This window comes from Tasmannia lanceolata, unplaced genomic scaffold, assembly GCF_043159265.1.
Source record: "Tasmannia lanceolata isolate RefF3 unplaced genomic scaffold, GAP_Taslan_0.1 ptg000015l, whole genome shotgun sequence".
Classification (NCBI taxonomy): domain Eukaryota; kingdom Viridiplantae; phylum Streptophyta; class Magnoliopsida; order Canellales; family Winteraceae; genus Tasmannia; species Tasmannia lanceolata.
The window spans coordinates 41,619,259-41,634,738 of NW_027518692.1; the positions used below are offsets into that span (position 1 = coordinate 41,619,259).

At 39.4% G+C, this 15,480-nt stretch overlaps 3 protein-coding genes and 1 non-coding gene across 6 annotated transcripts; 1 reads left to right on the forward strand and 3 right to left on the reverse strand.

Annotated features, from left to right (window-relative positions):
• Positions 1–240: 240 nt before the first annotated feature.
• Positions 241–975, reverse strand: LOC143891996 (uncharacterized). The gene has a single exon (XM_077396475.1). The coding sequence runs from the start codon at positions 973–975 to the stop codon at positions 241–243; it is 735 nt and encodes a 244-aa protein (XP_077252590.1).
• A 1,811-nt stretch (positions 976–2,786) lies between these two features.
• On the forward strand, positions 2,787–8,944 carry LOC143847309 (oxidoreductase, 2OG-Fe(II) oxygenase family protein). 3 transcript variants are annotated; one of them, XM_077356103.1, is made up of 8 exons: positions 2,787–2,994; positions 3,061–3,212; positions 3,614–3,972; positions 5,744–5,882; positions 6,184–6,250; positions 6,334–6,454; positions 7,574–7,624; positions 8,410–8,944. In XM_077356103.1, the coding sequence occupies exons 1-8, from the start codon at positions 2,900–2,902 to the stop codon at positions 8,458–8,460; spliced, it is 1,035 nt and encodes a 344-aa protein (XP_077212218.1). In that variant the 5' UTR covers positions 2,787–2,899; the 3' UTR covers positions 8,461–8,944. The 3 variants fall into 3 exon arrangements, with proteins under 3 accessions (XP_077212218.1, XP_077212216.1, XP_077212217.1); XM_077356102.1 differs by lacking the exon at positions 7,574–7,624 and having other exon boundaries at positions 2,788–2,994; positions 6,334–6,455; XM_077356101.1 differs by lacking the exon at positions 7,574–7,624 and having other exon boundaries at positions 2,787–3,212; positions 6,334–6,455.
• Positions 8,945–10,814: 1,870 nt separating this feature from the next.
• TRNAL-AAG (transfer RNA leucine (anticodon AAG)) lies at positions 10,815–10,895 on the reverse strand. Its single transcript has one exon. It is a non-coding gene; the product is annotated as a tRNA-Leu (tRNA).
• Positions 10,896–10,962: 67 nt separating this feature from the next.
• LOC143845908 (ribonucleoside-diphosphate reductase small chain-like) lies at positions 10,963–12,211 on the reverse strand. The gene has a single exon (XM_077354308.1). It carries the CDS (start codon positions 12,072–12,074, stop codon positions 11,085–11,087), a length of 990 nt encoding a protein of 329 aa, XP_077210423.1. The 5' UTR covers positions 12,075–12,211; the 3' UTR covers positions 10,963–11,084.
• Positions 12,212–15,480: the final 3,269 nt, after the last annotated feature.

Genomic DNA, 15,480 nt, shown 5'->3' on the forward strand with positions numbered 1-15,480 from the left:
CTCACCAAAACAAGCACATCCTCACTCGTAAATGTGTCTCACGCCTCTATAATTTTATTTTTTTTTTGATAAGTAAGCTGGGGTTAGGCAGGACCCCCACCAGATATCATTTAAATAAAATGGAGATCAACATTTTAAGGGGGATCAAAGGCCAACAGAATGGGAACAAGCTCCCACTTACACCACCAGCACCAAATCTGAAGAAAAATACACAGACTGGTCACCATACAGGAATACAAATCATCGGAGATAAACCCGGGCATATTTTACTTCATTTCGGTCTTCCTCAATGAGGTGAAGGAGCTGGGCCGTAGAGTGCTCCACCGGTATGTCTAGCCCCTTGAATGGGTAGCTTGGTTTCGAAAGCAGATCAGCGGGACTGTTTCCCTCCCGCCAAGAGTGAGTGATTTTCCAGGATACGAAGCCTTCCAGAGTAGTGAATATGTCTGAAACTAGGTTCCAGCAGTTCCACGGAGTGCTTTCTTGCTTCAAGATAATATTCACTGCGAATTGGGAGTCTGATTCGATCCAAATCTTCGAGTAGCTTTTGGCCTTTGCCAATATGATCCCTTGGAAGATCGCTTTTAGCTCCAAGACATAGATATCTTCCATATCAGTATCGACAGAGAACATAGCAAGGCTCATTCCGAGGTCATCTCTAATAAGGCCCCCAATGCTGGCGCAATGGGACTCAAGCGAAGCATCCGAGTTTATTTTAACTTCATCCTTTTGAGGCTTAGCCCAACTGCAGTGATGTACAGTTCGAACCATATCGGAAAACTTATACCCAAAGATCTTTGCTGCCTCGATTGCTCTGGCATGGGGAGTTTCCCTGCACGCCGTTAGCTGATTCATCTTGAAGCAAATATCTCCCAGAATCCTCTTCAAAATTTGAGTTTTGTGAGTTGATTTGCTTTCAAAGATTCGAAAGTTTCTCTCCTTCCAAATCTGATAAATGGCAGCGTGGAAACCCATTCTAATGACAGTAGATAACTGACCATTTCCCTTGAACTTATCTTGGATCCAACTGCCCTCCTTTGAGAGAGTTCTGAGAATTTATATGGTGTAAGTCCTTATAGTCTCATATTTTTCAAAAAGTACTGTAGGACCACACTGTAGGATGATCCAACCCTCCGATCTACAAAGGAACTGCATAAGTGCATAGTACGAAAACCTCTATAGATGAGAGGGCTAGGATCATCAACCTATGGAAATGATTTTTGGGGGAACAACCTATTTACGTTGTGGCCCATCACATGGACAGTTTGGATTAGGGTGCAACCCGGGTTGGGCTGAGGTCAACCGACACGACACGAGGAACCCAATTTTTCCAACCCAACCCGACCTGAACCCGAACTCTTTTTTGAGACCCGACCAGAGTTTTTAAGCTTAAAAAATATATAAAAAATGACGGGTTTCAATCAGGTCGAGTTGCAAAACCCTCAACCCGAACCAACTCAACCCGGATTGGGAAAAGTCAACCCAGACCTGTCCTTAACTCAACCCGACCCGATTTGCACCCGACTACTACTTTGGATCATGCTATGGTGTGGTCCGTAGAGTATTTTTTGAAAAATACGGGACCATAAGCTGTTTGGATACGCGGATTTTAGAGTCAAGGATTTCTTCAAAATTGTAGCTAAGAGACAAGAGAAGAAGCAGACCAACTGTCTTTTTTGACCTGTTTTTTTACTTCTCGCCCTTCTTTCTGACAACAAGAAAGTAGTAGATCCTCCCATTTTTTCAGGTTTTAAAAATCTCAGGATACATGGGAGATTTTTAAAACCTGAATTTCTCACTTAAAACCCAAGAAACGCAATCAGGACAGCATATAGCTGCTTGATCATGAACCTTCTTTTACACTTTTTTCAAACTAAAAACTTGGATTCTAAAATCCACATATCCAAACGGGGGTTTACACAAAAAAAAGAAGTAAAAACTTAACTAATAAACCCCGTTCTCGTTTCTAAGGCTCGGTTCACTTGTTTTCCTGGGAAAGGAAAAGAAAATGTTTTCCGGGAATCTGACGAGGCATTAGGAAAAGAAATCCAAATCCAGGGAATCTGTGCTGAAAAAGGTTTATAGGGAAACTGCTTGCCCTTTTTGCACTAGTTTCCCGGGAAATAAAATCCGAGTGTTTTTTGTCGGAAATGAAATACCTAAGGCTTTGTTCACTTGCGTTCCCGGAAAAGCAAATCCCTTGGAAACAACCTCTTTTTTCCTTGACAAGACCTTGACAAGACAGAATTCTGGTGTTCACTTGCTTTCCAAGGAAAATAGAATTACACATGTGGAATTTCTGCAATAAGTCAAAAAATGACATGGAAAAGCCTATTTTCCCCCTTTAGGGATTTCTTTTCCGACAAAAAACACACGGATTTCGTTTCCCTGGGAAACTAGTGCAAAAGGAAGGGCAAGCAGTTTCCCTGGAAGCCTTCTCCTGCGCAAGTGAACAGTCCAGGGAAACCTTTTCCTGCACAGATTCTCTGGATTTCTTTTCCTAATGTCACGTCAGATTTCCGGAAAATATTTTATTTTCCTTTCCTGGGAAAACAAGTGAACAGAGCCTAAGGGGGGGATGGGCTTTTCCATGTCATTGTTTGACTTATTGTAGAAATTCCACATGTGTAATTCTATTTTCCCTGTAAAGCAAGTGAACATCAGAATTCTGTCTTGTCAAGGAAAAAAGTGGCTGTTTTGTAGGGATTTGCCTTCCCGGGAACGCAAGTGAACACTGCGTAAGAGAAATTATACGGTGGCCGCCCTTTACATATAAAGGGCGGAGAGAGAAAATTTCAACCCCTTTGATTTTTGATCAAGTAAAAATCAAGGGCCACCATATAAATTCTCCGTTTCTAAAATCATCCACCTCCATCTTCCGTTGCGTCGGACGGTGTAAATGTACGGCTCCTCCACCACCACCGATTCCGATCGGACCGCTTTCAGGCAAGCCGAGAAGAAGTACAAGCTCTACAAGAACGCTCCCAAGTCCAGGTACTTCAATTTCCCAAACTATCCACTCTTCCCGAAAAACCCATCACCGGATTTTCTCTCTCGCAGGCATAAGAAACATCTCGAACCAGATCTCTCAGAGGTTTTCGATTTCAAATCCATCCTCGAATCCTTCAAACACGAAGGGAAAATCCCGCCGGGAATTTTCCGCCTCGACTGCGATTTCCATCGCCCCGTTTTCTGCTTCCAAGATCGGCCCGGTATGGTTGGTGGATGTTCTTGAAATCTAGGGTTTTGTTTTTGGGGATTCTGTATTTTGTTTGTTTTATTCTAAATGATATTGGCTCTACCATGTTTTGGTAATTGCACGTACTCATCTTGTTTTTTTTATAATATAATTTAAATATCAGTCAAATGTTATTGCAGTTCAGTTTCCCAAAAGCCTATTAAAAAAAAATGAAAAGACAAGCTGAGTTCGTGCAATTATTAAAACATGGTAGTGTCAATATCAGTAGCCTTGTTTTCTCTTGTTTTAAATCTGGATACATACTGCATATGCATTTGTGACTTTTGATTATAGAAATGATGTCTTGATTTGGTGACTATTTTAATGAAATTTTAGAGTTTTTGAAACTTACTATTTTTTTTTACTGCAATGCAGGGTTTTATTTTATTCCAGGAGCATTGAGTACTGAGGAACAATGTTACTGGGTTAGGGAGAGCTTAACAAGCTTTCCTCAACCTCCTAATAGAACCAACCACAATGCCATTTATGGCGCTTTAAATGACTTATTTATTGCAGCTTCAAAAAAGAAAGTTTTGGTTGAAGTTGGGAGACCAGTTGCGGATGTGGACTTCAGCTTATGTCCTGGTGCAAGAGATTTAGATGGTCCTAGATGGCAATTCTCCGGGGAAAGTTTTGTCATACCTAAAGGGGATTCATGCAATGCGGTTGAGGCATCTGTTCTCTTGAGGAAGCTTCGTTGGAGCACTCTTGGATTACAATTTGACTGGTCTAAGGTATTCTGCATATTTCATGCTCTTGTTATTGTTTAGATATCAACTCTTTCTTTATTTGCTTGGAATTTCTAAGGTGGTTTCATCAATTGAATGGTATCAACTTATGCTATGTTTTAATGATATTTTGAACCTGGCATACGATAATTGGTTCTCTATTATTTATGGTAGGTTTTGCATGCTTTAGAAAGTGAAGTCAAATTGGAAGATATGTTAAATTTCTTATAACGGTCTCATAGCTTTCCAATTTCATTAGATTAGAGTTCGAAAATAGAATCTTTGAGCTAATTTTTTTCTACCTGGAATTATAGTGTGTGTTGATGAGTACAGACAATGTTTAGGAGCCTATTTAGATAAATAAAAGAATGCATTAACTAATGAAACCCATTATCAGTTTATTAAATTGATTTTATTATAAGAACATCTTTTCCTCATGTACCCATTATCGTCCTAGTAATATAGTCATATGACAATAATGTTTCTTTTCTATTTCTTACTAAACTACCATAAGATCATAGATTGCCTAGGTTTTATGCTGATATGCCTTTATTACTAGTCACTACATGATTGCATATTCAAAACCATTTCACTTGTATCATACCTTAGTTATCAAAATCTTCTAAATGATTTTTTGGTGCTTTAGACCTTCTTGGGCCTTATTTTTAGTATGGTTGCGAAGCAACAAATATGCACTCCCGAACGCAGATGTTCAGTAGGCACTACGGCTTACACTCAACAGGGTACCTGTACAAATGGCACGAACACGAAAGTTTAGAATACACCTTAACTTTTCTCAAGATCTGAGCTATCAATTACAAAATTGGATGACACACTTCGTTGAATATATTTTCAAGGTGACAATAAATTTCAGGAATCCTTGAATTGGTGTGATGAGGCAAAAACTATGATGACGCTAATAAACAAGTAGGAGGTACATCTGTTAAACATGCTCCTGTTTGATGATGCCTATTAAGTATTTGAAAATGGAGCTGATAGGGGTTCAACAAATAGGAACGCTCCAAACATTTCAGCATGCACTCCGTGAATCCTTCATTCAACAAGAGAATACAGAAGCATAATCTTGTCATAAATCAAGTTGAAAGATAGGTGAGCGCTACAACAAATCTATATTCTAGCCCCAAAATAAATTTAAATTTTAAACTGCTCAAATCTATGCTATATATAAGCAAAACCTTTTAGGGGGGCTAATTAAAATAATTTTCACTACAAGTTTGCATCCTCATGTGCCTTTTGCTAGTTTGGATAAAATGGACATTTACATCAAACCCTAGTAACAAATATGGGAAACTTTATTTTGAATTGATAAAAAATAGAAAACAACGTTGTGCATGGTACAGCCATTATAGTGATGGGGATTAAAATCTCCCATGAAGAATACTGGAAGGTGTATGAGAAATGAGATTCAAGAGGAAATTTGAAATCAACTAGGGTGATGTTGCTTAATCACAGCCCAACTACAATACTGTTTGTTGAAGGGGTTTACAGGAAAGTAATGAGCAGCTGGTTATCAATGATATTTAGTTGATCTACACTTTGTTCATTCTTGTACCCTATCCTTTCCATTTTCCAACCGGAGAAACATTAATTTCTCACTTTTATTTCTTTGACTCGTCTGCAGTTTCTAAGTGGACAGAAAATTTGCAGCATCTTGCAGTTTTCTTTTACTGTTCTTTGGCATTTTGTTCATTATTTGGTTCCTAAATCCGCATTGTTTACAGCATAGCTTCTAATTTCATGTGTGTTCATGGTGTAGCGTGACTATGATGTTTCCCTCCCACATAAAAAGATCCCGGCTCCACTTTGTCAGCTTGCCAAGAAAATAGCAGCACCCGCCATGCCACTGGGGGAAGAATTTCGGCCAGAAGCCGCAATAGTGAACTATTTTGGTTCCGGTATGCAGGAAGAATACCTTTTGATCTAACAGTTTTAGCAGTTGCTAATAGATGTAATGTGGCAAGGTTTGAAATTTCGGTTTTGGTTTCTGCCTCAGCCGAAACTGAAATTTTGTTGGAAATTTCTGTAATTTCGGTGTAAATCTTATATTTTAATTTTTAAAATTTTGGTTTTGGTCCCAGCCGAGATCCAAAACTTCCATGTAATGTGGTTATGAAGTTAAGAAATGGGCAGATTGTACCTGGAGATTGGAAAATCTTCCTTTATAACTCAAAAGTTGTCTTTTCCCCCCTATGTTAGGTGATATGCTTGGCGGTCACCTTGATGACATGGAAGCAGATTGGAGCAAGCCTATAGTAAGCATCAGGTATTTGTATAATAGATGTTCTGTTATGTTAAATTTATGGGCAGATATTCGCGGAAATCTTTTACGCCGTTCTTTTCTTACAGCCTGGGTTGCAAGGCTATTTTTCTCCTGGGAGGGAAGTCTAGAGAGGATCCACCAGTCGCAATGTACCTTCGGTCGGGGGATATTGTGCTCATGGCTGGACAAGCAAGGGAATGCTTCCATGGTCAGTATAACCTTTCAGCTCATTTACTCTTTTGTTATCTTCTCTTGAAAATGGTAAACATGGTGCTTCTGATCTCTCTCGTGGATTTCTGTCCCTAACTTTTATTTATGTTCCATGAAATTAGTTTTGATACATAGGAAAATTGTTGCTATAGACACGGATGGACCCTTTGTGATGGCTGCATACTGTATCTACTTTGTTTTTTATGGAGTTATATTTTCTGCATTAATAATTAGACCTAAAACTAATACCTCTATTCCTTTCTTTCCAGCTACAGTGAAAATGACTTATTTCCATGTGTATAATAACTTAATAAGTACTGTTTTTTCACAACTCGAAAAAAAGAGAGTACTATTTTATCAGGTTTGTACTTCTCCTCTTGTTTGCCTGGAATGCTATCTGAGCACTTCATATCTTCTTTAGACAAGTCCTTCCGTTGATAGGAGGCAGAGTTTTTGAACTAGAAGGTCATTCAGAAGTGATAGCTATTAGGTATGTCTTTTTCTTCACCACTATAGGGGCCTGCTTGGTACATAAGAACTGGGCAAGGACTTAACATTCTTGCAGGGAAACAATTATGCTTATAACCTGACACAGTGGGAATAGGATTGGGCTTGTGTAGGGGTTTAAGGGACGCAAGCATGTAGGAATAGGCAGATACTTACACATGTAATATGTAGCATTTTATGCCATCTCCTTGGTTCATGTTGATATTACCCCCTTGGTGGTGAAAAATAAAATTAGATAACTGTTATAGGAGCTGGAAGAGTTACATTCAATGTATAAAATTTCGGATGGGAGAAGCCAAGTATTGGACAAGTGATTGAAACTTCAATGTGAAGAAACACCATTAGCATCCCACATCTTCCAAAGCTAGAAGGAAAGACATGTATGCAATCCACGATATTTATCCATCGTCCGAATCTATCCTCTAGATCAAACTGGAATCCTTGGTCCTGGGAGCAATGGTACAAATTCAAAAATGGGCAACAAGTCATTGAAAGATTAGATGGATAACCCTTGTTTCTATCGAGAATTAATTGTTGCATTATTGAAGCTGTTTCGAGAATAAAATCATTAACAAATCATGCTAATCCCATTCTTGCTACATCTTCACGGAGCTGTTGACCCCTGGAACCAATGTTCTCAACAGTGATCCCATTCAAAAGGTTATACTCATCATCTGATATGATTGGTTCCCTGATTTGATTCTTTCTCCTTTAACCAGCTTATATGGTTGGATTTGTCATTGTAAATTTTGCTAGTATATAAAGGAAATTTGATGTCCTAGACATTTGGCTGTAGTCTTTCTCTTGTCCAATTTGAGGACATGATAGTGGGAGTTTCGCTCAAATGAGCTATAGTTAAGCAGTTGAAATCAATTGGTTACAGCTATCTCATCTTGATGTGGACAACTCTTGTGTTCTCTCCCCTGCTTAATTGCCACTTCTATCCACTTCAAGGTATGAAAACTGGACTCTCCAACTCAAGTCAACTCATTGAGTGAGAATCCGAGTCCACAAAATTTCAGAAATAAAGAAGCCCGTTCACTTGACTCTTCAAGACATTTTACGGGAGGGCCAACACAAATTGTCTTGAAAATCTGCTGCCACAATTTCAGAATATTCGGTTAGTTGTTATAATAGTATGGTTCTCTTCATTTAAAATAGACAATGAAAAATCCTGGAAAGAGAACTATAGTTGTGGAGGCAGAATGAAGAATGAACCACATTTCATGTCTTATCACTTCGAACACTCCTATTAACGTACCAGTAACTTGAAAACCTTGACTGCTTGATCCTGAACACAAGCAAGGTTAAAAAGTTACTAACCTTACATGGCTTGTAAAGATGGCCATCATTAGAAACAAATATATGAATGACACGGTGTGCTAGAATTTTCTGGTTTCTTGCAGCTTTTCTTTTCATAAAAAATTTGGGGTCATGTTTTGCAGGTATACCAAGGATCTTCAGCGATGATGACAAGGCGGAAGTCTTTCCTCTGACATCGCAATTTTCAGACCAGGACGATCTCTGTTTCATGGAGTACATCAGAACTTCAAGGATCAATATCAATATCAGACAAGTCCACTGAATGCATTCTTGAGTCGACCATGCCATGGAAAATCCAGAGGTCACAACAGAGACAGAGACTGAATTTTTGTAATCTGTATTAGAAGAGATTATAAATTATCAGCATAGGAATAATGCTAGTTCCTAGGCAGAGCAATTACATATAAGGTGAGGGATTATAAATTTATAGAGCATTAGTTATTAGAGCCCCAACTTCATATCTAGATGTATGTGAACAGAGAGGAGACTAGAGAGAGAGAAATATGTTTTGATAATTACTGTTTCACTTCTCTGATCGGCTGCTGAGAGTTTTTTAAGAATTGTAATAGCCTATGACGGTTAAAAGATGACAAACAAGTGAGTTCGTCTCATCATCGAAACATGTTTGCATGGATATCATTTCTCATATTAATTTATCCGTCCCTTTAATCGGGTCTCATTGATCTATCTTTTGGCCAGATCCCCCCTAAAACAGTAGGTGCAGGGTTAGACCTGGCAAACAGGCCGGGCCGGGCCAACCCTCGGGTCGCCCGGATTTCTGACGTATTATTTTAAAGATTTTTTTATATAGGGATTCGCTAGCCACCTTCCCAGCTTGTTGCACATCCTTTGCTGCAAAGGTCGGAGAAGTACAATTTGCGCAAAGGTTGCTAGCAATATATAATAATGTACTAAGTTTTAAATGAAAAAATACGGGAAAAATAGAGGCAAAGTAGAAAAATTACCAAAAAAATGTATTAAAATATGGCAATTAACAAAAAAAACTACAAAGAAAATTTAAACAATTATGACAATTATGGGAAAAAAATGCCAAAATAAAACTTTTGTACGTCTCTACAGGCACCCGTGGGTCCTCCCTGCCCAGCCCAGTTTTGATGGGCCGAGTGGACCGGCGGGTTAATTTTAAATGGGTCACAGATTGGTGACCGGGACCCGGAATTTACGGGTGGGCCGGGTGGACCCGCAGGTCCGGGTCACTTTTTGCCAGGTCTATGCAGGCTTGCATATGGCTCGCGCCATTTGAGGCGGCCCGGCCCGGCACTTATTAACAAATGTAGTGATCACTTGCAAATCCTGTAGTGAAATTAAGACGGTTCCAGGGTCTCCTTGCATATGGCTCGCGCCATTTGAGGTGGCCCGGCCTGGCACTTGTTAACAAATGTAGTGATCATTTGCAAATCCTGTAGTGAAATTAAGACAGTTCCAGTGTTCCACATAAAAAAACTAATACGCTTAGGGCCCGTTTGGATACCTTCCATTTTGTATTTGGATTTAGAATTGAGTTTTGAATGCAAATTGAATAGATCCGGCAGCTCATGTAGAAGGAGACAGAGAGGAAAGGAGATACTTCGTAGTGGAGGGGAGAGGTTGAGGAGCAAAGAGGGTGAAGCAAACTCCCAGATTTATGGATTTCCAATTTCTTATTTACACAGCAAACTTAGAAATCTGATTTTTTTCATTGTCAGCTACTGAATTAGAAATCCAAGAATTTGATCCGATCCAAATTACAATGCAAAAAGGGCTGCAAATGTGAGAAATCCAAATCAAAATCTTCTCGGCATCCAAACGGGCCCTTATGTCATTTTCTTTGTACATGTGAGGAATGATTAATTGAAGGGTGGCCTTGCAGAAACTCAGACCCAAGGCGACCAATTGGATCCAAGTCACGTACTTCAATTATAAGTATAACAAGTTAACAACAATGAAAACTGCAAAATTAAAGTAATGATAATGCACTTTGGTAACATTGGGAAGCAGATTTTGCAATGCAACCGGTCAGTTCAGCTTTCCTCATATATGTACTGGATTTTTCTCCAAGGGTAATTTTCAAACTCTTCCAAACATTTATCCTTTTTTTTTTTTAACATTTCCCTCATCGATTTAATCCTAAACCGGAACTTCATAACCATATTTCACATGACAAACATGGGAATAATCAGGACCATTGATCTGTGGACCAGCATGAGTTACATAATCGTAATAACACATGAAATCTACATAACTTCTCCTAAAACAAGTGGCTATGATCACTCGATCAGGCGGGACCAATAACAATGAGATCGGGTGGCCCCACGGCTGAACCTCACTCGATTAGGTAAGGGATCTAATATATTTGCTATCTTTTCTTCCCCGGGTCACCCCCTCCTTCAGCATATTTATGACCGGTAATATATCATTTGCCTTGGGAAGTGATATGTTCACCACTTTTACTTAGGAGTTATGCTAGAGGGGGCTGTCCCAAGTAGGTAAAAAAGGGTCCAATAAAAAAGCAAAAAATGAAGTTTTCTGTTGAGAGTGGGATTTGAACCCACGCCCTTTCGGACCAGAACCTTAATCTGGCGCCTTAGACCAACTCGGCCATCTCAACTTGTTTGTTGAAAGTCACTAAAATTATTTTTAATATTATGGTACAATCTTACATTGTATGATTGATAGATCTAAAACGCTCATTTGAGAGACCTTTCTTTTTCTTTGGATCTTATTTAATATATTATATATGAAACTCAAAAAACAAACAAATAAAAAACATAATTTCCCGTTTACTACAAAGCCCAGTTTAGAAATCCTCATCCAACTTGAACACATGATTCCCACCATCCCCATTCAAACTAGACATTACAGAAGCCTTCTGATACTCCCCAACCCTCTTTTCAAAGAAATTTGTTTTCCCCTGCAATGAAATCAACTCCATCCAATCAAATGGATTCTGAACATTATAAACCTTACCACACCCTAAAGCCCCAAGCAGCCTATCAGCAACAAACTCAATGTACTCACTCATCAAAACCCCATTCATCCCAACCAAAGCACATGGCAGAGCATCACACACAAATTCCCTCTCAATCTCCACAGCATCCCTCACAATACCCTTCACCTTCTCTTCACTAAGCTTATTCTTCAACAACCCATATAACAAACACGCAAAATCACAATGCAATCCTTCATCCCGCGAAATCAATTCATTCGAAAAAGTAAGACCCGGCATCAACCCACGTTTTTTTAACCAAAAAATCGCACAAAAACTCCCCGAAAAAAAGATCCCTTCCACACAAGCAAACGCAATTAAACGCTCCGCAAAGGTTTCAGACCCATCAATCCATTTAAGCGCCCAATCGGCCTTTTTGGCTACACAAGGTATAGTCTCAACTGCGCGAAAGAGACGGGATTTTTCATTGGAATCCTTTATGTAGGATTCTAGTAGGAGACTATACATTTCAGAGTGGATATTTTCTATGGCAATTTGGAATCCGTAGAAGGCTCGGGCTTCAGGGATTTGAATTTCTTTCATGAAACGCACAGCAAGGTTTTCGAGGACTATGCCATCAGAGGCCGCGAAGAAGGCGAGAACATGGGTTATGAAGTGTTTTTCACCACTGGTGAGGGATTCAAAATGGCGAATGTCTTGGGATAAATCGACTTCTTCCGCGGTCCAAAATGAGGCTTCGGCTTTTTTGTACATTTCCCAAATTTGGGGGTACTTGATTGGGAACATACAGAATCGGTCTGGGTTTGGTGCCAGGAGGGGTTCTTCGGGGATTGATGGCATTTTTTGTTTTGGAGAAGGGGAGATTGTGAGATTGAAGGGAATTGAGGGGGGTTTGGAATAGTGAAATGGGTTTTTTGGGGGTGAATTTGTAGGAGGAAAAGGAGAAGATGAGAGTTGGGGTTGGGAAGAATGTGTGGTTTGTGTGATTTTTTATAAGATTTGGGGGACAGTTTGAATAAGGGCTGAGCGGGGAATTTGAATTTTTCAAATGGGCTGGAAAGCTTCTTAGGGAAGATTTTTAGGGTCAAATGGCAAAAATACCCCTAGGCTTGCCATTGTACTGACGGATGTGAGGGTATTTTCGTCAATTAAAAAACTCTTGAGAAGTTGTACCGTTAGATCAGTTAATGACGGAAATACCCACTGGCTTTCTTTTTTATAGAAATTGTGTGTATACTAAGGGTAGGGGTGCCGTTGCCATTTTGAAGTAGTTTGTGTGTGTAATTTTGAATTTAGATTTTAGTGTGTTAAAGCTTGCGAGGGAAGCTACTAAATATAACACATTTGTTTTTGAGTTTGAAATCCATTTTTTCCGTGAATTAAATTTCAGCGGGAGGGCTCCCAATGGCACCTGTTTTTTTTATGGCGGGAATTACGGGACTGGGTTAAGATTGGGTCCCACCGCTAATATTAGAAAGAGATTTAGGTCTTGGGTCCCACATTTTATCCTAAAAACTACCACGTGGATGAATGAGGGAGGCGTGCTCGTGGATGTGGTAAACTTGTGCTACCACGTGCCGAACACGCATGCGTTCTACTTAAAAAAAAAAGGAACACTCGTAATTTACATGTGGTGTGGTCTATTGGGTGGTGATCGATGGCCTAAAAGTGTCCTTCTTCCATTAGACGATCCCAGCCATCCAACATAATGCTTTGTCCCATCAAACGTGATTTGGTTTTGCAGGCTTTTCTTACTCTCTGCTCGCTCAACCCTCTCGTAAGTCGTAACCAAGGTTTAAAATATCGGTTTCGGTAACCGTTTCGGACCCCACCAAAAACTGAAATTTGGGACCAACGAAATTTGGTAATTTGGTTCCAAATTCTGAAATTTCGGACCCGAAATTTTGTAACACTTTTTTTTTTTAATAAATAATGTCATCAAACCGAAATTTCAGGCCGAAATTACCGAAATTTGGTAAGGGCGAAAAATGGAATTTCGGAAAATTCCGGTTTCAGTCCCCACCGGTATCCGAAATTTCGGATTTCGGTTGAAATTTTAAACCATGGTCGTAACTAACTAACTATCCCTAATCTTCCAGGGAAAAAAAATTCATGACAGCCAAACATGCCCTTAGGAGTGCAATTGGAACAAAGGTATGGCAGATTGAGGCCAAACCCAGCCGAACCCAAGTTAGAAATATTGGGACTCATCTGATTAATGGTCCAAAATATTCACATATTATATATGGTTGCAGCGATGATAAAGTATCTCATAATTGTTTAAGAGGATCTCTAATGGGACATAATCATATTACTATTATTTAGAGTATGGTTTAATACATTACAGTTGGCACTCTATGATGATTATTTCTATTGATTAGGTGGACCACCACTAATCAAGGAATTACCTTTGGTTTAAACTTGATCAGATGATCTAATCAAGAAATTGATTGATGGATTAAAGTAGCCCAATCACACAGGAACCATAGGCAGTGGATTGACGTAATGGGGCCATGTTTGGCAAGCATGAAAATAAATTTCAAAGAAGATTTGTTTACATAATGCGAGAGAGACTTAAAGAGGAGGGAGAGAAATAGAGATGTGAGGGGTTGCAAGTGAGGAGAGCATGGGATGGAGTTGGAAAACAGCGAAAACAAAAATCTTATTTCAAGCCTAGATTTTTTTTTTCCCCTTTGTTTAACAACCCTATCATATGCATGCTTTCTTAAGGATTGAGCCTCTAGCTCAATGGTAAAGGCTTTGATCTCCAAGGTTCAACCCCAGCTTACCTACCAAAAAAAAAAAATCCCTTCCTCACTCTTGGCACTGTCAATTATCAGATGATGTTATGAACTTACCATTGCTAAAAGTTATCAACATCTGTAGAAAAGGATAAATTTTAGAAGTGGCAAAAATAGAGGAGACGAATGAGGAGGAAGAAGACAAAGATGAATAGGCAATCCATACACACTCATGAGACCTTAGAGAAGAAAAATCTGAGCATTATATTGAATATTGCGGAAATTGAATAGTAAGAGAAAAGACAATGACCACTCATCTCTGGGGAATACCTTACTAACAGCAAAAAATATTTTTAATATGACCACATCAGGCATAAGGAGAAGAAAGAAGCAAGGCAAAAGGAGAAGGACGAAGTAGGGGTGCAGTGCCCTTTTTTTTTTTAACCCGGAACAGATTGCGGCTGCTGGGAGGACCTCAGAATATTATATAGAAATTGCAAAATTACAAGAAGAGGGCTAATCAACTCGCCTTTAAATCAGAAACCAAAAGGGGAAAAACCAAAAAATAACACATTCCCTTAATACCGCCCACCACCTAGGTCATCATCGACCAGAGATTAGGAAGACCTAAGGCATCACATCTTGCAGTCCCACGGGCCGTGGTTGGCAGAATTGGAGGAGAATGATGATATGGCTCAAAAGCAACTAAAAGAGGGTGACAGGCCAGATCCAGAAGTGACAGAATTGGAGGAGAATGAGGTGGAAGATTCACAATTAACTATACAACTCAAGTCAACTCACTTCAACTGAGCCTTTGTCCCAAACTAGTTGGGTCGGGTAACGAATCCTTTAGAAAATTTTCATGAATCACGATTTACTATGTTACGATAAATTTTGGGAAATGTTATCAGCACTACTGTATAATGATGAGGGCACTCCTCACTTTATTAAAAGTACGATATGGCCTGCACCATAGGATGATCCAAACCGTCCATTAGATGGGCCACAGCCTAAATAGGCCGTGCTCTAAAAATCATTTCCATAGGTTGGTCCTAACCCTCCGATCTATAGACGGTTAGGGTCAACCTTCCAACATTCAGATCGGAGAGTTAGGATCAACCTATGGAAATGATTTTTGGAGCACGACCTATTTAGGCTGTGGCCCATCTAATGGACGGTTTGGATCATCCTATGGTGCAGGCCATACCTACTTTTAATAAAGTGAGGAGTGCCTTCATCAAAATACAGTAGTGCTGATAACATTTCCCTTATACTTTCCTTGCTTCTCTCAATTAGCTTTCTTATTATAAAAAGCCATATAAAGATTCATGATTCTCTCTCCCACTTCTGCCTGGTTCTTCCCTAATTCATGATTTTGGTCTTGCTTTTCTGTTCGATGGAAGCTGGAAATGAGAATATTGCATCTTGATATAGGTTGCTTGATGTACTTTTGCTTGGGTTCGGATCTGTGATATTTATGTATCTGCTGCTTTGAGGATTCCTTG

Excerpts from the sequence above, each read along its gene's own strand:
- LOC143847309 (XM_077356101.1), top strand. The coding sequence starts at position 2,900 with ATGTACGGCTCCTCCACCACCACCGATTCCGATCGGACCGCTTTCAGG. Across the intron at positions 3,973-5,743 it reads TACAATTTGACTGGTCTAAG|CGTGACTATGATGTTTCCCT; the intron begins GTATTCTGCATA and ends TTCATGGTGTAG. Across the intron at positions 5,883-6,183 it reads AGTGAACTATTTTGGTTCCG|GTGATATGCTTGGCGGTCAC; the intron begins GTATGCAGGAAG and ends CCCCTATGTTAG.
- LOC143891996 (XM_077396475.1), bottom strand. The coding sequence starts at position 975 with ATGGGTTTCCACGCTGCCATTTATCAGATTTGGAAGGAGAGAAACTTT.
- LOC143845908 (XM_077354308.1), bottom strand. The coding sequence starts at position 12,074 with ATGCCATCAATCCCCGAAGAACCCCTCCTGGCACCAAACCCAGACCGA.